Source organism: Vipera berus (assembly GCF_964194415.1).
Source record: "Vipera berus genome assembly, chromosome: 16".
In the NCBI taxonomy this organism is placed as follows: Eukaryota; Metazoa; Chordata; class Lepidosauria; order Squamata; family Viperidae; genus Vipera; species Vipera berus.
Window position 1 is genome coordinate 5,681,075 of NC_138219.1, and position 27,686 is coordinate 5,708,760.

At 43.7% G+C, this 27,686-nt stretch overlaps 1 protein-coding gene across 1 annotated transcript; it reads right to left on the bottom strand.

The window, feature by feature from the left end:
* Window positions 1–288: 288 nt before the first annotated feature.
* Window positions 289–26,724, bottom strand: CAPN1 (calpain 1). Its single transcript, XM_081340934.1, has 22 exons — window positions 26,543–26,724; window positions 21,602–21,898; window positions 20,778–20,847; window positions 18,277–18,395; window positions 16,573–16,706; window positions 15,137–15,305; window positions 14,473–14,556; window positions 14,241–14,326; window positions 13,322–13,396; window positions 12,015–12,175; window positions 11,209–11,384; window positions 11,093–11,104; window positions 10,013–10,224; window positions 9,111–9,150; window positions 8,799–8,864; window positions 7,857–7,914; window positions 7,116–7,180; window positions 6,733–6,801; window positions 5,499–5,577; window positions 4,833–4,949; window positions 4,162–4,220; window positions 289–2,582 (listed from the first exon to the last, which is right to left on the bottom strand). The coding sequence occupies exons 2-22, from the start codon at window positions 21,866–21,868 to the stop codon at window positions 2,556–2,558; spliced, it is 2,145 nt and encodes a 714-aa protein (XP_081197060.1). The 5' UTR covers window positions 21,869–21,898; window positions 26,543–26,724; the 3' UTR covers window positions 289–2,555.
* Window positions 26,725–27,686: the final 962 nt, after the last annotated feature.

Sequence of the window (27,686 nt, forward strand, 5' to 3'; positions counted from 1 at the left end):
AATAGAAACCACTAATTAAATGAAAATTATAGAGGGGATCAGGACTCCCATGGCGAAGGCAAATAAATGGCAAAATTGCCAATGATATAAAGCAGGGGTCTTCAAACTTGGCCACCTTTAAGACTTGTGGACTTCAACTCCCAGAATTCCTCAGCCCCTGATATAACGTCAACTCCTGAGACTTCCAGACTTGCAATCCGAATTCCACAAAACCCCCCCCCTGCCTTTTCTGAGATGAAACACCCAATTTTGGTGGAAAAGTACAGCAATAATCACAACCAGACAAAGCAGGTTTAGTGGTGTTAAGCATTACCACAGTTTATTTTGGCATGGAAACAAAATCCATTTCTACGATACAAAAACACACGTAAGGACATAAATGGTAGCACCAGAGAACGTTTAAGACGGGGGGTCTTCAAACTTGGCCCTTTTATGACTTGCGGACTTCAGCTCCCAGAATTCCTCAGCCAGGCACGTGTCTGGCTGAGGAATTCCGGGAGTTGAGGTCCATAAGTCATTAAAAGGGCCAGGTTTGAAGACCCCTGGTTTAAGAGAAGTTAAAATCAAGTCCTGCACATGGGATCTCTCCACCGTGTCCAAGAAGTGATTCCGAGGCTTATTCAGGTTCTCTGATCATGGGTACAACTAGCAACCCCAGATTAGGGGTTACGACGCAAACTCTTTATCAAAAATATTTGGCAGCAAGCGCATTAGACAGGCGAAGAGTGTAACAGCTGCAGTCTTTAGGCACCGGATTTCCCAAACTGACCTTTGCAGGGTGAAAAATCTCCTACAAAAGCCTCAAGGGGAGGTTGATTAGGCACTGGAGTGCTTCCAGAAGCGTCCAGGAAATTACATATATATATGTGTAGGTATATATATATATATATATACACACATATATATATACACATAAACACACACACACACATATATATATATACACATAAACACACACATGCATAACAAAAACAATGAAATATTGCTTGCTCCGCTGGGGACAAAAGGATGAAGATAATTCCTGATTTTTAGCACCCCTTGCAAACAGGGGTGGCCCGTAAAAAAAGTTTGAAGGGCAGATATAATGCAAAGTAGGTCATTTTCGTTGGTAACTTGAGCTCACCAGCAATCGTGGCACTCTCTTAGCTGTGAATAAAGATAGTCCTCGACTTACGACAATTGGGGGGGCAGAGTTCCCACCCCCTACGCAAGGCGGTTGTTAAGTGAGTTGAGCCCAATTTTGCAACCTGGTTTGGCCACGCTTGTTATGTGAACCACTTCAAGCTGTTAAGCGAACCAGGTGGTCGTTAAGTGAATCTGGATTGCCCTATTGACTTTGTCGGAAGCCGGCTGGGAAGGTTGCAAAGGACGATCATGTCACACACACACACACACACACACACACACACACACACACACACGGGCAGTACAACTGTCCTAAGTACACGCCATTTGCCAAGTGCCTGAATTTTTATCACGTAACCATGGGGTTGTAAGTGCAAGGACAAGTCGTAAGTTATTTTTTTTTTGGTGCTGTTGTAACTTCGAATGGTGACTATGAAATGAACGGTTGTAAGTCGAGGAATACCTGTATTTTTTTAAAAAAAATCGGAAAGGAATGCTCAACTATAAACTGGCAGAGATGCCCGATTCGTCCTCGCTTAACATCTGCAGCAAGATTAAATGTAAATTTTTGTCTACCATTTTGCGGTTCCCAAAAGGGAGTTTTTTTCCAGGTACAGATAGTCCTCGACCCCAGTTCAGCCCAAAATTTATGTTGCTAAGTGAGAAAATGATCCGGTAGGTTTTACCCCATTTTACGACTCTTCTGGCCGCATTTGTTAACCGAGTCACTGCTGTTGTTAAATCAAGTAACCCGGTTGTTAAGTGATCAAGTAACCTGGTTGTTAAATGATGAATCTGGCTTCCCCTTTATCAGAAGCTCGCAAAAGGGGATCACGTGATCCCGGGAAACTGCAACTGTCATAAATCTGAGTCAGTTGCCAAGCCTCCGAATGTAAGCCACGGGAACGTGCGGGATTCTGCAACAGTCATAAAGATGAAAAAAACGGTCCTAAGTCACTTTTTTCAGGGCCTATAACTTTCAATGGTCACTAAATGAATCGTTGTAAGTTGAGGACTACCTGTAACTCCACCTTGGGATCATCCAAGAGTAACCCCCCCACATTTTGTTCACCTGGGGAACGCTGCTAGGAGCCCCATGTTGACCGAGAGGCAAGGCAGTTTTGTGGCTTTGGCAAAGCGCTGTGCGAGTCCTCCACAGCATCACACCACGTGTGGAGACAAGACGTTTGAAATGAAGCGGTGTTCAGGTCCCCAGAGCTGGTAGGAGCCCACGCAGGAAATGAAATGAGGCCAAGTTGGAAGGGCGGGTGCGTACGTTTGTGTGTTTCCTTCTACTTGGAACAGAAGCGGCAAAAAGCTTTAACGCAAGGCACTTGCAGGTAACAATCTCCCCCATTTTCAAAACAAAATGTCCCGGGGACAAGAGAAGTCCAAAGGATTGCACGGGACGTGATCCGTTATCTTTTTTTTCAGGCGAACATGGTCAGTTGTATCCACTGTGAAAAAAACACAAGAGACATATATATATATATATATATATATTTAACCAACAATGCCATACCAGACAAATTGTCAACGCTGCTAACATTGGATGTTCTTGCTTTGACAATATATGAAGATGCAGCCATTTTCCCCCTTAACTTGCGTGTTACTTTTAGAATTAGACATTGCTGGGGGGGGGGGAAGAGAAAGAATGTGTATGGGAATTAGCTAGACATAATACTCTAATGGCAGAAAGTGAAGAAGAACTAAAGAGCCTCTTGTTGCAGGTGAAGAAGGAGAGTGCAAAACTTGGGTTGAAACTTAACATTAAGAAAACCAAGATCGTGGCATCCGGCCCTCTCAATTCCTGGCAAATAGATGGGGAAGAAATGGAGGTAGTGACAGATTTTATTTTCCTGGGTCCAAGATCAGTGCAGATGGGGACTGTAGCCAAGAAATTAAAAGACGCTTGCTCCTGGGGAGGAAAGCCATGGCAAATCTAGACAGCACACTAAAAAGCAGAGATATCACCCTGTCAACAAAAGTGCGTATAGTCAAGGCGATGGTCTTCCCAGTTGCAATGTATGGCTGTGAAAGTTGGACCGTAAGAAAGGCCGAGCGCCAAAGAATTGAGGCCTTTGAAGTACGGTGCTGGAGAAGACTCCTGCGAGTCCCTTGGACTGCAAGGCGATCAAACCGGTCAGTCCTAGAGGAGATCAACCCTGACTGCTCTTTAGAAGGCCAGATCCTGAAGCTAAAACTCACTTTGGCCATCTAATGAGAAGGAAGGACTCACTGGAGAAGAGCCTAATGCTGGGAAAGATGGAGGCCAAGAGAAGAAGGGGACGACAGAGAAGGAGATGGCTGGATGGAGTCACTGAAGCAGGAGGCGTGAGCTTAAATGGACTCCAGCAGATGGTAGAGGACAGGAAGGCCTGGAGGAACGTTGTCCATAGGGTCGCGATGGGTCGGACACGACTTCGCAGCTAACAACAACAACATCATCGTAGTAGAATGTTTTTCAAGGTCGTTTGAAATAAGAGATGATAAGGAATGGCGGGTTGGAGAACTGGAGGGAAGGCCTGCATTGCAAACTAATTGGAGAATGTGATTTGTGACTGTTAATTGGAGGAGGGAATTGTGCTTTGATACTATGTGATGTGGGGAGGAGAATTCAGATTTTGGCTTCGAGCACGTACGTGCCGATGCCACGCTACTCGAATAAAGATTCTTTAAGGTAAACAATGCCTCGAAGTTCTTTGAAGAGTTTCATCTGTCGGGACCCTGACACAAATTACACACACACAAAAAACAGTCTTTGAGAGAATTCTGGCTTTCAGCTCTTTGGCCCCCAAAGCTTGTCAAAAATAATTAGAAATATCCAAGCCTTTGGGATTAGAAATTGGAAAGACACGGCACGTGAGGAAAAGGGCTGGGGAGGGAAGAGGAAAACAAAGGCACGGCGGAAGCATTTCCAAGGATGAAAGCTCAGCTCTGCAGGGGTTGAAAAGGCTTCTGGAAAGTTCCAGAATTCCCCAACCAGCAGGGTAGGACATTATAGTCCAGCCCACCTGGACACCTCGACGTGGTTACCTTAATCAAGTCAAACGTGACAATCCCGTCTTTGTCCGTGTCCAGGGCTTGGAAAAACCCTGGAAAGGAAAGGCAGGTAAGGATTAATTAATCAATACATTCATAAATCACCAGATTAGAAGGGGCCTTGGAGGCCTTCTAGTCCAACCCCTGTAATTAACAGAATAGAAAAATCACAGAATAATAGAATCACAGAAAACCTGCTGGCCACTGAGAATTCAAGTAGTCCTCGATTTACCAAAGGCTCAGTTAGTGACGGTTCGAAGTTACAATAGCACTGCAAAAAGTGACTTTTTCACACTTAGGACCATTGCAGTATCTGTGATCAAAATCCAGACACGTGGTGACTGACTCGCATTTATGACGGTCGCAGTGTCCCGGGGTCACGTGATTTCCCCCCCCCTTGGTGACTTCCTGACAAGCCACATCAACGGGGAAGCCAGATCCACTTAACAACCCTGCAACTAATTTAACAACGGCAGCGATCCAGTTAACGAATGGGGCAAGAACTCCCTTAACAAATATCTTGCTTAACAACAGAGGTTTTGGGGCTCAACTGTGGTTGTAAATCGAGGACTACCTGTACAACAAACGGGCTTAATTCGGGACGGTCGGATTACTCGGCCGTACCCTGCCCTCCCCAAACCCCAGGAAAGGGGAGGAAAACTCACGGAACATGGTTTCTAGCCGCACCAAACAGCAGACAAAGTTGTCAAAGTCGAGGGCCAAGTCGGGCTCTGCGTAGCGAGTGATGATCAATTCGTAGAGTCTCTTGTTTAGCTTGAAACCTGCCGGGAGGCAAAGAGCAACGAGCAGGGGGTTGGACTAGATGACCTCCAAGGTCCCTTCCAACATCTATTATTATTATTATTATTATTATTATTATTATTATTATTATTATTATTATTATTATTATTATTATTATTATTATTATTATTATTATTATTATTATTATTATTATTATTATTATTATTATTATTTTCCCATTTAGAGGGGAAGACTGTGTGGACTAAGAGAGAGAAAAAGGGCTAAAATTGACACGTATGCAGTGCAAAGGGTGTGTTTGGCAGGATGGAGTCAGCATTTCACAACCTCAACAACTTTTTAAGATGTGTCCACTTCAACTCCAAGCGTCCTGGCTGGGGAATTCTGGGAGTTGAAGTCTACACACTTTGAAGGCTAAATTAAATTCCCTGTTATCCTCCAGTTGAAAATTGCGCAGGGCTTTAATTATCATTGGGGATTTTTTTTTTAGCGCTCCTTGAGGACTAGTCTGCTGCCCAGGCGGCCGAGAAATGGGAAGAAAAGCCAAATGTTCCAAGAAACGGGCATGTCACCTGCAGATTCCAGAGCCATTCGCATTTCGTAGGAACTCATGCTTCCCGACTTGTCCAAATCAAACTTCCGGAAGACTGCCTGAAAAAGTTTTTAAAGGGAAGACAAATGAGAGTGAAGGGGATTCTCCAGAAATTCAACACCAATAAAGGAGCTTATGACAGAGAAGAAAGGAATCAAATATATACAGACAATCTACCAATGAAATTGAACCCCAAATCTATGCCAGCTCCATAGCTTCAATCCCGGCTCTCTTCTTCCCTGCCTTCCGAGTCAATGTGTCTGAAATGGTAGACGGTTTCCTGCCTGAGCAGGGGGTTGGACTAGAAGATCTCCAAGGTCCCTGCCAACCCTGTTATTGTCAACTCTTGTTATTCTGTTATACCTACTCCATATTTACATAGTGGCTCATTCCACGTTGTGAACATCAGTCTTTCTTGGGGAGAAATACAAGCAGTTCTCAACTTACAATCATTTGCTTAGCAGGATAGGATAGTATAGTATAGTATAGTATAGTATAGTATAGTATAGGATAGGATAGGATAGGATAGGATAGGATAGGATAGGATAGGATAGGATAGGATAGGATAGGATAGGATAGGATAGGAGAATGAATAGAATAAGAAATATGAATAGAATAGAAATATGAATAAAATAGAAAATAGAATAGAAAATAGAATATGAACAATAGAATTATGAATAGAATAGAAAATAGAATAGAATAGAAAATGAACAGAATAGAAAATAGAATATGAACAGAATAGAATTATGAATAGAATAGAAAATGAATAGAATAGAAATATGAATAGAATAGAAAATGAATAGGATAGGATTATGAATATAATAGAAATATGAATATAATAGAAATATGAATAGAATAGAAATATGAATAGAATAGAAAATGAATAGGATAGGATTATGAATAAAATAGAAATATGAATAGAATAGAAATATGAATAGAATAGAAATATGAATAGAATAGAAAATGAATAGGATAGGATTATGAATAGAATAGAAATATGAATAGAATAGAAATATGAATAGAATAGAAATATGAATAGAATAGAAAATGAATAGGATAGGATTATGAATAGAATAGAAATATGAATAGAATAGAAATATGAATAGGACAGAAAATAGAATAGAATAGAATAGAATGCGAATAGATGGTTTTGCAAACGTGGCTAAGACGCTCCTGTTTACTCTTTCAAACTAGCTGGCTAGCTGGAAACTTACCAGATAGTCTTTAATCTTAGTCCAAAGGACATTGAACTCCACCAGGCCGAGTTTTCCGTTCCCATCTTTCTGATGGAGGAAGGGGCTGCTAAGGAGACACACTTGAGAGAAATTCACCCCTCATTTCCCAACCCTTCGCTTACAAAACCACAGGGGGAAAAAATAATAATCTCTCTCTGTGATCATTGAACTGAATCAAAGCAGCCTCTGTCCTTATCGGAGCAAGGAGCCTCCATTTCTGGTTTGAAGCTGGTTTAGAGCTTGGCTTAAAGATTCCCTCAAGACGAGGTTAGGCAGCCAAGCCTATTTTGTAAACTCTGCAATATTCCGAAATGACAAAAGGGGCCTCCCCCTTCTTTATATGCTGAGAAAAATTAGGATACGTCCATGAGGTTCACCATACTTCGGCAGGACTCCAGACTGAATCCTTTCGTGCGTAGATCTTTATCTGCAGTTTTTGCGAAAGAAAAGAAAGAGGGCAATTTTTACTCTTCCTTTTTTTTTTACGTACAGGCAATCCTCGACTTACAGCAGTTCATTTAGTGACCATTCAAAGTGACAACGGCACCGAGAGGGGTGAATTACGACCACCTTTCACACTTTGCTGCAGCCTCCCCAGGGTCACGTGATCAAAATTCGGACCCTTGGCAACTGACTCGTATTTACGACGGTGGCAGCGTCTCCCGGGGCCACGTGATTCCCCCTTTGCGACCTTCTGACAAGCAAAGTCAATGGGGAAGCCAGATTCACTTAACGAGGACCTTACTAAGTTAAGTGCCCCAGCGATCCACTTAACAACCGGGGCGGGAAAGATGGTATAAAATGGGGCAAAATTCACTTCGCAAATGTCTCTCTTGGCAACAAAAAAATTGAGCTCTGTTGTGTTCAATAAGTCAAGGACTACCTGTCCATTGGTCAACTCAATGGTCCTGCCTCCTATTTTACCCACAACAACCCTGTGAGGTGGGTTGGGCAGAGAGCAGCCTTCGTCCACTTCCCCAAATTCCAGGATTTGGAGCAAAATAGGTATTTTTTCTCTTTTATTGCTGCACCGTTTTATTTTATTTTATTTTATTTTTAAAAAGGAAGGCCACAGAGAGGTGAGGATCTATCTTGTGGCTTACGTTTTCCGATGATCCTGTTGAGGATGGTTTGCAGTTCTCGCGGGCTGATCTCCATATCCTGGAAGAAAAAGGAAATTAGATTGTCCTTATCATGTAAAAAAAAAAGGATTTAAAAACCTGAATCTGAACAGGTCAGATTGGCCACTGGAGTGATGTATATTTTTGAAATAAAATAACTCCAATCAGCCATTTTTTTTTCTTACTTTTGCTCTTGTTTTTCTCTTTGTTACTATTTATTTTTACTATTTAGTATTTATGTATTTTCTCATATTTAAATCTTTCCTATTTTTTTTACTATTTATTCCTGTTTACTATTTATTTACTTGTTGTATTTTAACAACAACAATGATGATGATGATGATGTTGGAAGGGAACTTGGAGGTCATCTAGTCCAACCCCCTGCTCAGGCAGGGAACCCTATACCATTGCAGACAAATGGCTGGCCAGTCTCTTCTTAAAAACTTCCTGTGTTGGAGCATTCACTGCTTCTGAAGGCAGGTGGTTCCACTGATTAATTAACTATTAATTGTTTTCACTATTTTAAACTATTTTATTTATTTATTCATGAAATTTATTTGCTGCCTGTCTTGTACTTCAAGACAACTCTGAGTGGCTTACAACTCCCCCCCCTATTTTTTCCTATTTCTATACTTTTTTTTACTATTATGTATTTATTAATATTTACACTGTATTCATTTCTTTGCATCAAAATACAACACTGGACCGTTGCTTTGTAAAACTATCATTAAAAGCCATTTCCAAGGTGGGGGACAAATTCACAGATTAAGGGAAACTTAAAAAGTAAAATAGTTTAAAGTTAAAATTAATTAATCTAATTAATCCCCCATCTCTTTATCTCCCCTTTCACCGCCCACTCCATTTTTATTCATAATTCTTTAATTTTTAAAAAATTTGTGCTCTTTCTCATGTTCATGTACTTACCGCCCCTGCCAGCTGCTTAAACAGCTGTTTAAAGCCTGCATCAATCTCACTCTCCGAAAGTATTTTCTAGGGAAACAGGGAAAAAGGAAGATGGCGTCAGAAAACGAAGACCGAATTCTCCAGCCGGCTTCCGGCGATTAAAATCAACAGGGGAAGCCGGCTTAAAATTCTCCATCTTGTCTCCAGAGGATATTTCTGGAGATATGTCTCTCTATGAAGGAAGACGTGTATTTTTCCTTCCAATGGGGAAGGGAAATTTATTTTCTGCTCCTGAATTGCCCCAAATGTAGGCGGGGGGGGGAGGGGAATTACCTCATCGGGAAGGTTGGCTTGGATCTGGTCATCCATCTCCCTGTAGAAGGATGGAAACAAAGAAAAAACAGAATGAAAAAACACAGCCTAAAATAGACGCAGTCCTCCTTTCACGATGATAATTGAGCCTGGAACTCTGATCGTAAGCTACGCTAGTCATTCATCAGGTTATCGCGAGACCAATCTGATTCGGGGATCCTTTCTGCAGCGGTCGTTAAACAAACAGAGTTGTTGTAAAGTGAACGTCACAATAATTAATTGTCTGCAAAGGGCATTTTTTGCAGAAAAAAGAGAACCAGTGGTGGTTCCATTCCATTCCATATTCCATATTCCATTCCATTCCATATTCTATTCTATTCCATATTCTATTCTATTTCATTCTATTCCATTCCATATTCTATTATTCTATTCTATTCTATTCCATATTCTATTCCATTCCATTCCATCCATTCCATATTCTATTCTATTCCATATTCTATTCCTATTATTTCTATTTCTATTTCTATTTCTATTCCATATTCTATTCTATTCTATTATTTCATTCTATTCCATTCCATATTCTATTCCATATTCCATATTCCATATTCCATATTCCATATTCCATATTCTATTTCTAATTCTATTCTATTCTATTCTATTCTATTCTATTCTATTCTATTCTATTCTATTCTATTCTATTCTATTCTATTCTATTCTATTCTATTCTATTCTATTCTATCTGTTCTGTTGAATTCAATAAGTTGAGAACTACCTGTAATTAATTTTGAAAGGATCCAGGGCTGACTTATAACTAAGGCTGTTTTATGAGTCAAGCCATTAAGGTTTGCCCAAGCAAGGATGATTTCAAGCAGAGTTTGACATAAACCCCACCGCCGACAAAGCCGTGGGAAAGGAGGACTTACACCGTCCCGGCTTTGTTCTCTGAGAACACACGAAGTACAAAGTCTCCTTCCTTGTTGGGCTCAAAAGTCGACGGGACCACGATGTATTCGCCCGGGGGCAGCCTAAAACGAGTGCTCACTTCGCGCAGGTTGATGAACTGCTCCGATCGGGCCCGGGAAGAGTTGGAGAGGAAAAAATCCCGCTTCAGATGGACTGAAGGCTGCCCTTTGCACTGCCGAGAAAAAAAAAGAGGAATTGCGATTAAAAAAAAAAATAAAAAAATCCAGGGGTTCCCTCCCACCGAGATCCCCGGGAGATCAAAAGGATCCAGCGGCCAAGACTTGCCTACCAAGCTGCAGGTCTGTCAATAACAAGTAGACAACTGAGCCGAATGAGATAAATCTGGTTTTCGTTTAGAACCACGAGGACTAGGATCTTAGTTCTTTCCGCGAGCCACTGACCACAGCCCAAAATTACAGCTAGTCCTCGGCTTATGACTAATTGAGCCCAACATTTCATTTGCTAAGCAAGGCAGTTCTTAGGTGGTGAGCTTTGCCCCGTTTTACTTTCGATCACGTGACGGTGGGGATACCGCTACGGTCGTTAAGTGTGAAAAACGGTCCTAAGTCACTTGTCAGTGTTACGTATGAACAGTCACTAAAATGAATAGTTGGAAGTTGAGAAATACCTGTATTGGGAGGGCAGGGATCTACCTATACTGAGCAAAGACTGACCTAGATTTAAATCAGCAATTGCTCTTGATTTTGAAACAAAGAGGGCTGGAAACTTAGAATTCCAGTTTTGTGCCTGACTTTTCCAAGCGGGAGGAAACGATTTATTGGTCTGGAATCCTGGAAGATCTTTACTGCTGTGGGACCCAAGCAGTGGTGGGATTCAAATAGGTGAACAACCAGCCAGTGGTGGGATTCAAATATGTATTTGTATGGATGCCGCTTCTGGAAGTCCATTCTGGGCCTGGGCGACAAAAAATTAGCTACCGGTTCTGCCGAAACGGTGCGCACTGGCTGAATCCCAGCATTGGAACCCAAGGCTTGAACCCATGACCGTTACCGTGCCGGACCCGATTTTTGCAAACGTACCTCCCGGGGCACCTGGGAAAAACAGAAAAAAAATCAGCACGTTTCAGGAGAGAAACCATCCCAGTTCAGAGGGACATCCAGGGAGAAGGATGGGGGGAAAGCCCTTTGGGTGTTACCTCGTAGACGGCAAAGCCGATGGTCTCCATGTCCTTGCCGAACCGCCGCTCCCGGCGACGGTTTTTCTGCATCAGGGCCAACAGGAAGCTGCATCCCGGCTCTCTCTGCCCGTCTTCGTCCTCGTGATCAATCTCGTCGAGCCGAATTTTAAACTGCGGGTTAATCCAGAACGTGGCTGCAGGAGGAGAGAGCAGAGGGAGAAAAAGATGGAAGGGGGCCAGCGTGAAAGATTGGCACGGTCTTGCACGGTCCTCAATTTACGGCCATACCGCGCCCTGGAAATTGCGATCCCGTTGCGAGGGTCACGTCAAGTTTTGAAGCGTGGTTTTGCCGGTGCCACAAGTATTGCTTCCAAGCTTGCCAACGAGCTGGGGGTGGACGGTGGGGAGGGAAAGGGATTGGAATGCAGACTGCAAAGATCTGAGAAGCCAGCCTGTGAGAATCAAGGATGCCATGCCAGGTGTCTGGCCAGACCCGGAGACACTTTCTCATAACGATAATTTTACTGCTTAATGGGGCAACGTGAACCGACCCAAGAAGGAGGAGGGAGAATTCCATGCCAGAGCTGGTTTTGATTTGCTCTGTGCCCAAATCCTGTACTCAATAAAGTTTTGCATTAAGAGATTGGACTGTCTCAAGGGTGCTTGCTTGGCTGGCTTCGTCACCAAACAGGTCACCAAACTTGGTGAACAAGTCACCAAGCAGATCAACGAACACCGGCTTCCAGCAAAAACAACACAAATCACAGTCACAGGGACCGCAGGGCTGGGGTTGAGAGAATCACATGCTCGGCCAGGGGAGCTACCTGGGAAATTTCTACAGCCCCCGGCCGTGCTCCCTCGTCTCCAAGTGCCATCGTACAGTGTGGTGTTCCACTTTCGGAATTTGCGAGACTTCAGGGCATCGGGGGTGAGGTTGCAGATCTCAAGACGGGAGAATTCGCGGAGGAAATCTTGGAAGGACATCCTGCAAGGAACGAGGAGAAGGAAGCTCAAGGGTTGCGTTTTGAAGCCTTCCAAGTTCCAACGGGGGAGCAGAAGCCGGATCGTTGTCGGGGAGAGGCAGAACGTGGGAACTTCCCCCGACAGTAGAAAAATAGCACCACCCACCCACCCAATAACACAGGATTGTTTTTAAATGATTTGTGCATTGATTTTATTTTCTACCAAAAAAACCCCTAGAATTTCTCTGCCCACCATCCAAGGCTGGACATCTCAGCCCTGGTATCATTAATCCACTTCATTGAAATAGAAGTGATAAGAGCCTTGGTGGAGCAGTGGGCTAATGCCTCCTTAAGTAACACCAGCTGCCTGCAATTAGTGCAGGTTCGAGTCCCACCAGGCTCAAGGTTGACTCAGCCTTCCATCCTTCCCAGGTAGGTAAAATGAGGACCCAGATTGTTGGGGGCAATTAAGCTGACTTTGTAATAATGCCGCTTCGGGGGGGGGGCGAAAGCCCTAATAAGCAGGCATATACATAGAATGAAGGCTACTGCTAAGCTTGTAAGCCGCCCCGAGTCTTCGGAGAAGGGCAGGATATAAATGGAATTAAAAAAAACAAAAAAAACCATCTATCTATCTATCTATCTATCTATCTATCTATCTATCTATCTATCTATCTAATACTTCTATCATCTATGTATCTACTTATCTATCCATTCATTCATCCACTATATTTTTATGTCTGTCCATCCCTCCCTCCGTCTATTCCTCTATCTGTCCATCTATATATCTATCAATCTATCAATCATCTATTCTATCTGATACTTGTATTATCTATTTACTTATACATCTTTCTAACTATATCATCTATGCACTCTGTATTTCTATCTGATCTCTCTCTGTCCCCTTCCTTCCTTCCTTCCTTCCTTCCTTCCTTCCTTCCTTCCTTCCTTCCTTCCTCCCCTCCCCTCCCCTTCCCTTCCATCTCACTCTGCAAAGCAACTCCAGGTGGCTTACAATAAAACTCATAAATATTAAAATAATGTTAACAGTAGATACAAAATCAAAAACCTACAGCAAGGACGGGACGGTGGCGCCACCTTCCCCATTTGTTTTTAAATTTAAATCAAATAAAAAGTTCTGCTAAAACTCAGATAAAAGTTAGATCTACCAAAACTCTCCATCCTCCATTTGCACCCTCAGCTGCTGCCCCACAGCCGGCTCCACTGCATTCCACTCGCCAGAGCTGTTAAAAAAATAAAATAAAAAAAGAGGGCTTGTTACAAGGCTCCCTCAGTAGGCCAGGAAACAAACCAGATTTTAGGCAGGCCGAGGGAGGGTCGTGAACGAGGCTGGCAAGGGATCAAGCGTGTGCATCCATCCAGGAAAGGAAGCTGGCGAAAGATTGTAAAATTTTAATTATGTAAACCAACAAGCAATCCAGAAGCAAGTCTTGAGCCCAATTTTCACTGGGCCCGTTTTTTTTAATCGTTTATCGATAGGGATTAAATAGTAAGACTGTCAAGACCGCAGAGAGCTGGGTTCGAATGCTAGCACATTCAAATTGGGCTGTAGTATTTAATATGTTTTAACTTTTATATATTGTATTTTATTGTATTGCCCTGTACACCGCCCTGAGTCCTTCGGGAGAAGGGCGGTATAAAAATTAAATTATTATTAAATTAAATTATTAAATGTTCATTAGGTATGGTGCCCAGGGCTGTTTTGAGAACAGGTAGGGAGACTACAGAAAAACACTTTGATTGATCAGCTCTGAGTTGGTCTACTCTAGTATTTCTCAAACTTGGCAACTTTAAGATGCGTGGACTTCAGCTCCCAGAGTTGCTGGCTGGGGAACTCTGGGAATTGAAGTCCACGCATCTTAAAGTTGCCAAGTTTGAGAAAAAACTGGTTTACCTTTATACTTTGAATCTAGGCAACCTTTGTGGAAATGAATGAAACACGGATGATAAAAATCAGCTTCATTCATTCTGGCATTTCTCTTCTCTCTAAAACCAGGCAAGGGCCCCTGGTGACAAAGGATGCTGGGAGTTGTAGTTCACCGACTCCAGGAGGGCCATTTATTTCACCTGTCACTCCACGCTCCCGTCCATTCTATCTCTCCCCATGGGTTTCGTATCCGGATCAGGCTGACGCGCTGTCCTCGGTAGTTGATCTATGGGAAAGCAGAGATTGTCGCTGAGTTCACTTGCGTTCACCTTAAGATGATTTCATGGTGGTTTAACGCCACATTAAACCCCTGCCAAACGGATTCGCATGCAGCAGGGTAAACCAGAAATCTGAAGGTTCAACAGTTCTCACCTGCTCGGCTCCGGTGACCGAGTAGGCGTGGCCCTTCACCAGCTTCTTGAAAGTGACCGCTTCCATGTCAAACGCACTGGTGATCTGGAGTTCAAAGTGGACAGGAAGAAGAATTGGAAGACAAGAACCTACGTGACAAGTTTTGAATGCCCTCGTGGAAGTGGAACGGAGCGACAGGAGAGTCCTCGCCTTTACGGCTGGCCACTTAGTGGACGTCTGAAGTTATGTCAGACCTCCTCGGCATTTGCTTAACGGCTGGCGGTGAAATCGGGTCAGTCCAATGGATGACCTGATCGGGAGACCGTCATGAGTTACGACCGAGATGATCAGACTCCATTATGGCTGTAACTCAAGGACGACAGCAGCTATAGACGTCCCTCTCTTAACTCCGGTTTTAGCACAGACTTTAATACTTTCATCTGTGTAATTTTCAGGCGTCGATGTTTTAATGACATTTCACTTGTTTTATAAGCCACCCAGAGTCACCTTGCAAATTTTTTTTAATAAAGAATAAAATAATGAGAGCGGGCGTCAGCGTTTCATTTTTTTAATGTGTGCCGGCGTAGTCAGAGAAAAAAGTGACAATAAAGCTTACCTTATCATATCTTAATCTCATCTTACCTTAATAATAAAATAGTAATATATACTACACTGATATACTCACATCAATGGAGCATCCCATGAGGGACCCCCTCTCCAGGGCTTTCAAAATGATCTGAAAGAGATCGCCGGGAGGCTTCCGCAGATCGTACCACTCGGTAACCCCGCCTGTAAAGTCCTCAAACCCTTCGGAGGTGCTTCCTCCAGATAAGGCTTCATAGCAGCCATTCACCCTAGGGAGAGATCGAATTACAGCATTTGCCCTCTTGCAACTCCCGTGGTGATTTTTATCATGGATTTATCTTAATTCAATATTAGATAGATAGATAGATAGATAGATAGATAGATAGATAGATAGATAGATAGATAGATAGATAGATATAGATATAGAGATATAGAGATATATTAGATATAGAGATATAGATATAGATATATGTGTGTGTGTATGTACTATGTATAGATTGATTAGATATAGATATATAGAGAGATGTAGAGATAGATAAAGAGAGAGAGAGATGGATGAGATAGATAGATGGATGGATATGGATATGGATATAGATAGATAGATAGATAGATAGATAGATAGATAGACAGACAGATAAAGAGATATATGGATGGGATAGATAGATATGGAGATGGAGATAGACAGACAGACAGATATAGAGAGAGAGAGATGGATGAGAGATAAATAGATAGATAGGTGGATGGATGGATGGATATGGAGACAGAGAGAGAGAGAGAGATGGATGGGATAGATAGATGGATAGATAGATAGATATGGAGATGGAGATAGACAGACAGATAAGATAGACAGATAAAGACAGAGAGAGATATGGATGAGATAGATAGATAGATATTGGTTATTCACCTAACAATGTTAGCATTTCCTCTTCTCTTCCTTGTTTCCTTCCCTCCCTTCTTCCCTTCCCTTCCTTTCCCTTCCCGAGGAAGGATCAATCAATCAATCAATCAATCAATCAATCAAAATAGAACTGGAAGGGACCTTGGAGGTCTTCTAGTCCACCCTACTGCTCAAGCAGGAGTCCCTATACCATTTCAGACAAGCGGCTGTCCAGTCTCTTCTTCAAAACCTTTGAGTGATGAAGCCTCCACAACGTCTGAAGGCAAGATAATTGTATACCGGCAGTTGAGGACCACCTGCATATTTGCTGATGCTGTACTTAAACTCACATTTGTGCTTGCGTGTATAATGTGTTTTATTAGTGTTGTGCAGCAGTAACTGCACAATCTCTGTAGGTGCACGCTAGCTAAATAAAATAAAGAAACTCCAGGGAGAGTTAGCACAGCGTTATCTGACCATCGGGGCAGAGTGTTTCTGCCCATTTCACAGACAGGGAAAACTGAGTCTTTCTCCAGAAGCCAATCCTTGGCAGAGGAGGGAGCAAGCCAAACCTTCTGATAGCCAAGATCAACTTTTGAGCACTTTCCTCTCAAAAAAAAAATAAATAAAATAAAAATCGAAAATAAATAAATAAATACTTGGCATAAGCTTTTTCAAGCAGGGCGCTCCAGAATTCGTTCCCTTCGGCAGAATGAACAAACACCAGTTTGCCGTCTTTTGTCGGGAGCAAATCGTCCACCACCACATCTATCCATTCCCCGAACTGCCAAATCTGTTTTCAGGAGCAGAGGACAAAAAAAGAAGTCAAGAATCCTAAATTTACGGTCAACCATATTCAGTGGCTTCGATACAGATAGTCCTCCGCTTAGAACCGTTCGTTTAGCGACCTTTCAAAGTTACGACGATGCTAAAAAAAAAGGGTGACTTGGGACCGTTTTTCACACTTACGACCGTTTTTCACACTTACGACAGTCACAGTGTCCCCCCCCCCAGGGTCACGTGATCAAAATTCAGTCGCTGGGCCTCTGACTCGTATTTATGACGGTCGCGGTGTCCTGGGGTCACGTGATTCCCCTTTTGCGGCCTTCGGACGAGCAAAGTCAATGGGGGAAGCCAGATTCACATCACAACCGGGTTACTAACTTCACGAGCGCAGTGATTCCCTTAACAACGGCGGCCAGAAAGGTTGTAAAATGGGGCAAGGCTCAATTCACAAGTGTCTCACTTAGCAACAGAGGTTTTGGGCTCCGTTGCGGTCGTTAAGTCGAGGACTAGCTGTGTTAAGGAAAGTCGTGATAATAAATCACAATTATGCAACCACGCTAAGCCAACCATTTCGGCCTTTTTAAGCACCTTCAGTCAACATAGGCAGTCCTTGATTTACAACCACAATTGCGCCCAAAATTTCCGTTGTCAAGTAAGACAGTTTTAAAGTGAGTTTTGTGATATATAAGTCTAAGTGCTATTCCTTCCTTTCTTCCTTTCCTTCCAATTTCTCACTTTTTATATCTATGTTGTTTAGGCCCTTCCTTCCTTCCTTCCTTCCTTCCTTCCCTCCCTCCTTCCTTCCAATTTCTCACTTTTTATATCTATGTTTTTAGGCCCTTCCTTCCTTCCTTCCTTCCTTCCTTCCTTCCTTCCTTCCTTCCTTCCTTCCTTCCCTCCCTCCCTCCCTCCCTCCCTCCTTCCTTCCAATTTCTCACTTTTTATATCTATGTTTTTTAGGCCCTTCCTTCCTTCCTTCCTTCCTTCCTTCCTTCCTTCCTTCCTTCCTTCCTTCCTTCCTTCCCTCCCTCCCTCCTTCCTTCCTTCCAATTTCTCAGTTTTTATATCTATGTTTTTAGGCCCTTCCTTCCTTCCTTCCCTCCCTCCCTCCTTCCTTCCAATTTCTCACTTTTTATATCTGTTTTTAGGCCCTTCCTTCCTTCCTTCCTTCCTTCCTTCCTTCCTTCCTTCCTTCCTTCCTTCCTTCCTTCCCTCCCTCCCTCCCTCCCTCCCTCCTTCCTTCCCAGTACTTAGAATGCAATATTGCAGGCTAAACTCTGCCCACAGCCAGGAGTTCGATCCTGACCGGCTTAAAGTTGACTCAGCCTTCCATCCTTCCGAGGTCGGTAAAAGGAGGAGCCAGATTGTTGGGGGCAACAGGCTGACTCTGTAAACTGCTTAGAGAGGGCTGGAAAGCGCTGTGAAGCGGACTACAAGTCTAAGGGCTATTGCTATAGCTCCAGGATGCACCTCTTCTTTGGACTACCTCGCAGGGCTAACGCCTTGCTTGTATTTTCACAAATAAAGAGGAAAGCAATCCCTGGGTCCTGGACCAAGGATTGGAGAGGTATTTTTACCTGGAAGTGGAAGATTCCAGCATATCCATTCTGGAAGCTTTGTCCGTGGGGGACCACGCGATGGAGAAGGGGGTCGTTCAGCGTGAGCGAGGCAATGGCAGCCAACAGCCAACAATCCCCTAGAGAGAACGATTCCAGAAAATTCAGCCTACTATACAGAAAGGGGCCACAAAAATTAGAACGTAGACTAACAGGGTTGGAAGGGACCCTGAAGGTCTTCTAGTCCAGCCCACTGCTCCAGCAGGAGACCTTGTACCATTTTGGGCAATAGCTATAGTCTCTTCTGTCCAGTGATGGAGGACCCACAACTTCGGAAGGTAAGCTGTTCCACTGATTAAACAAAAACCAACAAACATCCCCCACCTTTTCCCAGTTTTTTTAAACCCTCTTCTTTCTTAGATATCTATCAGGTACAGGCAGTCCTCAACTTAAGACCGTAATTGAGCCTGCAAGTACAGTCGTGCGGTTGTTGAGGTGGTCCTCACGTGACCAACTCGATTTTACGACATTTTGTGTGGCCGTCCTGACGTGAAACCCTCAATGGACTATTTTTTCCCTCCCGGGAAACCAAAAATAAACATCAGTTTCCAGAAAAGAGGGGGGGAATTTTTTTTACAGCCATTTGCAGTATCCTGCAGTCACATGATCCCAATTTACAAGTTTGGTGTGGTTTTTTTTTAGATGATCAATTTGCTTAAGGACGGCAGTACTCGCTCAACCGCCACGGCAAAAACGGCCACACATTTTTTTTATTTTTTTAAAAAATTCCATTTATATCCCGCCCTTCTCCGAAGACTCAGGGCGGCTTACAAGCTTAGCAGTCGCCTTCATTCTATGTATATGCCTGCTTATTAGGGCTTTCACACACACCCCAAGCGGCATTATTACAAAGTCAGCTTAATTGCCCCCAACAATCTGGGTCCTCATTTTACCTGCCTCGGAAGGATGGAAGGCTGAGTCAACCTTGAGCCTGGTGGGACTCGAACCTGCACTAATGGCAGGCAGCTGGTGTTACTTATGGAGGCATTAGCCCACTGCTCCACCCAGGCTCTGCCTGCTTATTAGGGCTTTCACACACACACACACCCCAAGCGGCATTATTACAAAATTGGAGGCGGTTCTGTGGCAACCCGCTTAATGACCGGCACACGAGGTAAGGACTGTAATTCTGGTTGTTAAGTTGAGGTCTATCTTTGCTCTTAACCCGGGATACTAATGTAGACTTGGACAGATAAAAAGGCCTAATTTTTCTATACAAAAGATCGCAGGATGAATTCTCGACAGCTCCAGACAGGACTGGATAAACTAAAACAAACAAAAGCAAACTCACAGGGTTTCTTCTATCGATTTGTGTCCAGAATCCTGAGCTGCAAAAATGTGCTTTGTTGTTACTGGCGTACCTTGATTCACACACCTCGACAGTTCCAAAAGGCTGTGCTGTGTGAAAACCCAGCCAGCTGTGGCTGGTGGGACAAACTCGGCTTAAGCCAGGCCGGGCTTGGTGCAAGATGCATCATTCAATTGGTTTGCAATGTTGCAGGGCCACGATGGGTAGGGAGGGACTTACAAAGGGTTGGTAGAGATGCCAACCCAGTGTCTGGAGTTACTACACGTTGCAACCTGTTTCTTAGCCCCAAAGCTGGCTTTGAGCCACAGGGAAGGGTGTGGTAGTTCCCTGCAGGCGCTGATCAGATAATTGACAGACGGGTGTGGAAGCAACCAGAGGGAAGAGCAAAAATAATTTCCTGTAACTGCTGGGGCAAGAAGCAATGGGTGGAAGCTGCTCAGAGGGACAGCCAACCAGGAACTAAGGAGGAATTTCCTGACAGTGAGAAAAATTAATCAGTGCAACTGCCTGCCTCCAGACGTTGTGGGTGCCCCAATACCGTAGGTTTTCCAAGAAGAGGATGGGAAACCATTTGACTTGAAGGGTATGCCTTGGTGGAGCAGTGGGCTAATGCCTCCTTAAGTAACACCAGCTGCCTGCAATTAGTGCAGGTTCGAGTCCCACCAGGCTCAAGGTTGACTCAGCCTTCCATCCTTCCCAGGTAGGTAAAATGAGGACCCAGATTGTTGGGGGCAATTAAGCTGACTGTGTGAAAGCCCTAATAAGCAGGCATACACATAGAATGAAGGCTACTGCTAAGCTTGTAAGCCACCCTGAGTCTTCGGAGAAGGGCGGGATATAAATGGAATTAAAATAAAATAAATAAATAAATAACAGAGTTGGAAGGGACCCTGGAGGTCTTCTAGTCCAACCCCCTGCTCAAGCAGGAGACCTCATGATGCCATTCCTGACAAATGGTTGCCCAACCCCTTCTTGAAAGGAGGAGAAGGATGGCGTGCCGAAAAGAGTGGCACCTTGCGTCATTTGTAAAAATAATGAAGGTGGGAAGAAAAAAAAACCCACAACCACCTTCAATCTTAAGCTTTTCCGCTCCCGTCGGATTGGGGAAAAAGACCAAAAGGGGTCCATGTGGCTTGCAGGTCTCACCACTCACCCAGAGCGCCTTGACAAACGTCGGTCCGTGTGGCGCCGTCTATGATGAAAAGGGGGTTGCGGCACATTTCCTGAAAGATTCAGAGAGACAAAGGTGTTTCCGGAGGGGTTCAATGGCAGAAGAAGCTGAGAAGGCTGGCAGGATGTGAAGCCCCAAAGGGGTCGGCTAGATGCCCTCAGGGATGCCCCCCCCCCAGCCTTTCCCTGAAACCAGCACTGACCATCAACAGCCAGCCAACAGGTAGGGTGGTCTCACCTGAACCTGTCTAGCCACTTTGCAAACCATAGATCAGGGGGTCTTCAAAGCTGGCCCTTTGACGACTTTGTGGACTTCGACTCCCAGAATCCCTCAGCCAGGCACGCTGAAGGGAAAGGGAGAGGTTTCCAAGCTGAGCCATGCCGGCTGAGGAATTCTGGGAGTTGAAGTCCACAAGTCATTAAAGGGCCAGGCTTGAAGACCCCTGCTATAGATAGTCCCTGACTTATGACACGTTCCTCTAATGACTGACGTTACAACGGCTCGGGAAAAAAAAGTGACTTAAAAATTACAATCCCTGTAGATGCCGTGATCACTATTGGGATGCTGATCAACCAGCTCAGATTATAATAATAATAATAAATAATGATGATGATGATGATGATGTTGGAAGGGACCTTGGAGGTCATCTAGTCCAACCCCCAATGACAGTTGAACCATTTTTGCAATCACGCGATCCTCTTTTTGGACCCCTCAAAAGAAAAAGACTTAGTTTGGGGGGTGGTTTTAAAAGATGAATTTCTGCACTCTAAAAAAAAATCTCCCTCTGGCAGGTCTTCACGACTCACCGTGGGGCGTTTCCACTTGACCCCGTACGTCTTAGAAGAATTTGGCCCCAGTTCTTTGAAACCCAGCGAAGAGGCCGTGGCCGGGAAGGTTTCATCCCTGTAGAGACCCCCGTTCTGCAGACATTCGTTGCGAAGCCTCTCAAAATCCTGACCCAAGTACTTGACTGCATTCTCATGTTTTCCCAAACCCAGGTCTTTGGCCCATTGCTTCTGGACTTGAGCTGAGACTCCAGTGCAGTAAACCGGGACGATGATCTCTTCGGACATGTTGGTTGATGATCCAATCAATCAAATTCCCTGAAACAGACAAGAGAAAAGAGGGCTTAAAAGTAGATATTACAGTAAGCTGGTAGGAAAGCTGCCGATTGCTGTAGGTTCAAGTCTCTAGTCCTCATGGTTCCCGGAAAGAAATTGAAAGCATAATTGCACAGAATATCCAAAATAAAGACAGGGAGTTTTATTAGGTCATAGGCAAATCACACACACACACACACACACACACACACACACACACACCAGAATTTAGATGGGATATTATATTATTAATTAGATGTTTGAATATGGTGGAGAATAGATAATTGTTAGAAACAGAAATATTATCATTACTAGAAAGACGAGATTGGTAATTAGAATATTAGATTTCTGTATGAGAAGGGAAACAGGAAAATGCTAAGAAGTTTGAATAAGGGAAGCTTTCGGTTACCCAAATATAACTTACTTTGAAATTATAAACAGTAGAGACATTTTGAAAACCGATGGGAAATTAAAATAAAAAAAAGCAGAAACAGGATCCTGATTTAATATATGGATATTAAGTACAAATGCAATTAAGATATGTTTTGGCTAGGAAAGATATTTTAAACTGACATTATTGATATTATTAGAAAAATGTAGCAAAGATGTTGATATCCAATTGCATATCTATTAATAATAAGAATTGTTTTTGCCTAGTGTGGGAAAAACAGATATCACGAGAAGACAGGAAACATTAGGGGGTGTAATATTGGATCTAGACCAAAGAAGTTAATATATACCACTGAATTACTAACGGACCCAGACACCACGTTGTTTATTAAGTATTTGATTGTAAAATTAGAAAATTAATAAAATATTTATTTTTTAAAAATGACAGAATTTATGATGGCCTCAGATCAGAACTGAAAAGAAAAAATAGGGGCAGTCATTGACTTTTTTTTTTAGAATATTTTATATTACATTTTATTTGAATGAAAATAAATTATACAACTTAAAAAATAAAATCCAAAAATTAAGCAGTACATCAAAATAGTTCAGCCAGACTGCCATACAAGAAGAAACTGCTACCAGTCAAAATTGTACAGCATTATCTCATATGTAGTGGCATACATTCAAACTGTAAATTACCATATGTAGATAGATATTACAACCTTGGAAACTCAAGTTTGTTCTGCACTCCAGGCTACATATAGTCTATTAACAAAAATGTTCTTGAATACTGTTTTATTTCACACATAGAACCTTGAATTTACAAACACAGCATTCCAACTAGTTCCATGAAAATAATTTTGCACTCAAGATACCAAAATTTGTCCATGAACTTATCAAAATTTTCCCTCTGTATTTTTATATGTGTACCTTTCACAACTGATACCGTAATGCAAATAAAATCCAAAGTTTATGATTACTCAGGTCATGTTATCTTTTTTAAAAAAATAGGAAAATGGGAAAGAACCACCCCTAAAACTTAAATTTAACTACACTATGCTCCAAGAAAAACAATAAATGAATAGATAGTACACAAAGACATCAGTGGGATTAAGAAAAAATGGAAGACTTCAAAATAGAGTATGAATCTCATTAGTTGTGACAAAACATTTTGTAAGTATAGTGAAAATCAATGCAACTCACATTATTTTTCATAGAATATTTTTTCACATTTAGAATATAACCTAATACAAACCACAGTGGCAATGCTTGTGGCGACATTTTTTCCCCTAGAAGCAGTCCTTGACTTAACCACCACAATTGGGATCAGAATTTCGGTTGCTAAGTGATGCGGTTGGTAACCATGATCCGGAGATAGAGCCATCGTGTGATTAGAGTTGATTTTATGACCATTTTTACTGTGGTTGTTAAGCAAATGTAAGAGTGAACACATACTTGATAAGTGAACTTCAGCACTGTGATTTATTTTTGGGTCAACCAAGCTATTTAGAGTTCAAACCAGCTATGACTTGATGTGTCTATACCCCATTGTGGAACCCTAGCCTGCTGTTGCTAAATGACTTGGCAATGACTTGGCTCAGCCACAAACCGTGGTTTATAAAGCAGGTTTGCACTAAAATTGCTTGACAGCGGCTAAGCACACAGAAAAGCTGGCCACAGGGTGAAAACCTGCCAAGCCTGAAGATAAAATGATTAAATTTAAGAGTTGGCATGGTGACTGCTGCTGTATTAAATGTGTCTACATGTTTAGTGAAGGGAACATCTGTTTTATATAAAGGAATGGCCTAGAAAAATATAAATTTCAGCAAGATAACTCTTGCACAAGGCAAAGTCCTTCAGGAATTTAACAGCTGAATTTAGGTTGTTCCAAAGAGTTCCCCCCCTCCCTTTCTTCATACGTGAAGAAAACAAGCAGATGTTACCAGAATGAAGGGGGGGGGGTGAAAGAGAAATAGCCTAATCTTGCAGTGGTGGGCAAAGAAATGAATTTCCTTCCTTCCTTTCAAGTTTCTGGCCCTCATGATTACAAAGAAAGGGCAACGGCTGAGGAAATCTGAACAGAGAAATAGGGGCCTGCAAAAAAAAAAAAGCAGATAGTTGGCCCACGGAGAGACCTTTCATTCTTTTTAGGAAAGAGAACGGGTTCAAGTCCAGATCTAACGGTTTTTTAAACCAAATGTGGGACACACCAGACTACTCATTAAATGCCACCTGTTGAACCTTTGGCATTCCGGTTTCCAGGCGTCAGAAGCCCAAAAGGGACACACACACACACACACACACACACACACACACAGCCACTAAACAAACTGTTGTAAATCGAGGAATTAACTCGGATCCAGAGTCTTTCTTTTGTTTACTTCTTCGTCTTTTTTCCTTTCCCCAAGCATGAAAAAAAAGCCAGATGATTTTGCTTCCTCTTTCTGCTTGAAACACCTCAATTTAATGATACGTTTCGGTAAATTTGCATTTGCAGTCTGGAAGGAAGCAGGAACACTCACTAAATTTTGCAGTTCCCTTGCTGTGCAGGAAGAAGATGGCCGACTAAAATTGCAGGCCGTCCTCACTTCATGACCAGTCACTTAGCAACTATTCGAACTTACGACAGCCCCCCCCCCCAAAAAGCTACTTACTTGAAATTCCAATGGCTACAAACCCTTGGGGTCACGTGATCACCATCGGTGGCTTTCCCAGCTGGCTTCCAACAAGTCAGGTCAATGGGGAAAGCTGGATTTGCTTAATGACCAAGTGATTCACTTAACAACCACGGCAGAAAAGGCGGTAAAATAGCCCGCGATTCAGGGACTGCCTCACTTAGCGACCGAAATTCGGTCCCAATTGTGGTTGTAAATTGAGGACAAGTTGTATTTTTATTCCCCCTAAGACCTGGCATGAAATTTGTCTTTTCCTCAAAAGCTACACGCCCCAAAGTTTGGTCATCTTTCATGATCCCCAAGACTGCTTTCAATTTTGAAATGCACAGACTTTTCAACTCTCTGGAAAGTTTCTCTACTCTGAGCAAGGCTGGAGGCTCAAAAGCATCCAGATTGATTTCCCTACCTGGAAGATCCAGGATGGGGCAACAAATTACTCCCCGTTTAAACCTCCTTTGGGTTTCCACATCCAAAGGCATCGCATCCTCCTATCCAGGAAACTAACACATCAACGCAACCAAATTAAGTGGTGAGCAGAGGCCCGAGAACCAGGATGGATGTCAACCACGGTGTTTCCAGAAACAGCTGTACAAATGGTCGCTTCAAAGTCTGGAGAACAGGTAGCAAATATTTGCACCACGCTCTTAACACAGTAGAAAGATCAACTATCTTCGCATTTAAATCATCAACTTCATGAGGACTAGAATCTTCGCCGGATTGTCATTTATAGGAGGCAGGCCACTAATACAGACTCTTGGTTTGCATCCAGAGGGCCGAAAGTTAACTCCAGAACTTCGAAAAAGGCTAGAAACGTGCTGGTAAAATTTTGAAAGTCACATCTAATAAAACCTGGCTGGGATGCCCAACGTGGTGACTCAGTCAGCAGAAATTTATATTCCTTTTTTATTCGCCTATAAAATATGCATGACATGTACAAACAGTATATATGTATTTTTACAACTCAGAAACAACGCCCCCCCTCCCCCAAATCCAACACAAAGCAGTGGCAAAGGAGCCCAGTGCCTCAAATGTATTGACTACAACACCTATCCGACCTAGGCAAGAGATTAAGGGAACTGTAGTCCAGATGTAGGCCCAAAGGACTTGGGGGGGAAAACTCACAAACACTTGGCACAACCCTTATTTTTCTGCAAGGCAAATAATCAGGCTGTTCAGCGGCTTCCACTCCATTGGAGAAAGTTGCCCTAGGCTAGGAGAACCCCTACCTTCTCTGTCCATGCTCAGAAGTACCCTTTTTTTTCTGCATTAAAGGCCCAAGTGAGAGAGAGAGAGAGAGAGTGTGTGTCCTGAAAGCAAACTTATCCACTTTCGCTGCTCCTCCTTAAGTGGGCGCGCTTGCTTTCCCCAAATAACAAATTTAATACTAGTTTAATGAAAGAAAGAACAGGGCCAAGCTGGCTCTCTTCAGGAAGGGCGGGTTGTGTAATAGGCAGACACTAAGAATATATATATATATATATATATATATATTTCCCAAAAGGCCAATCCCCGCCGGATCCCCAACTCCGGGCTTTTCCCTCTCCAAAGCTCGCCTCCCGAAGCCAACCCACGAAGTATTTACCTGCGCCCGGAGTGTCCCCTCGGCCTAGGACGGAGTAAAAAGGCCCCCGATCTTTACACCGGAGGAGGGTAGGCGCAGGAGAGCGTCGCTCGGGCACCCCCTTCGCCGCCCGTCTCCGCCCGTTCGTGGCAGAGCAACTCCTCCCTCGCTGGGCGTTAGCCAAGGGGGAAGCAAGCCGGAGCAGGGCGCGGCGGGGAAGCCTTGCGCAAAAACGCATCGGGCCGGCGAGGCCAGTTGGAGACGGCAGAGGGGGCGGCCCGGGTGGCTTTCTCTTTCTCTCTCTCCGATCCCCGGTTTCTCGGGGAGACGGGAGGGACGAGAAGCGGGGCGGGGAAGAAGGGAAGGGAGCCGGGCGGCTGGTCTCCTCTTCCGCGGCTGGAAGCAGCCCGAAGTCGGGCTTCCTCCTCCGCATTCTGCCTGCATTGCAACACCCGGGGAGGGGGAGCCGCGCCCGAGAGAGCCGGCGGCGCCCCGGAGCGCAAAGCCGGTTTGCATTGCTTGCGCCAAAGCGCACGGGGTGCGGAGCTGCTGACGCGCGATCCCCCAAAGCGGCCGGGTTAGCGGAGAGGGGCAGCCCGCTAAGCCAAAACGGCTGGATTCCCAATTTTTTCCGACCCTAGCCTAGCGCGCGAATAAGAGGCGCGCAGCTTAGACCGGCTGCGTTACAGCCTTGGCTGCGGTTAGGAACTAACCAGCCAAGGGGGTGCGACTACAGTGCCCATTGCTCTCTCCCAGCAAATCGGTCGATGGTTGGGGTGTCGTACACGGTGAAGAGGGACTAAAGAGTCTCTCTTGTTGCCAGTGAAGAAGGAGAGTGCAAAAGTTGGGTTGAAACTCAACATTTAAGAAAACCAAGATCGGGGCATCCGGCCCTCTCAATTCCTGGCAAATCCAGGGGGAAGAAATGGAGGTAGTGACAGATTTTATTTTCCTGGGCTCCAGGATCACCGCAGATGGCGACTGTAGCCAAGAAATTAAAAGACGCTTGCTCCTCGGGAGGAAAGCCATGGCAAATCTAGACAGCACACTAAAAAGCAGAGACATCACCCTGCCAACAAAAGTGCGCATAGTCAAGGCTGTGGTCTTCCCAGTTGCAATGTATGGCTGTGGAAGTTGGACCATCAAAAAGGCTGAGTGCCAAAGA

Coding starts and splice junctions, on each gene's coding strand:
- CAPN1 (XM_081340934.1), bottom strand. CDS start 21,868: ATGTCCGAAGAGATCATCGTCCCGGTTTACTGCACTGGAGTCTCAGCT. Junction 6,802..7,115: donor GTATGGTGAACCTCATGGAC/GTATCCTAATTT, acceptor TTCCTCCATCAG/AAAGATGGGAACGGAAAACT. Junction 2,583..4,161: donor TCACGTTTGACTTGATTAAG/GTAACCACGTCG, acceptor TTTTTTTCACAG/TGGATACAACTGACCATGTT.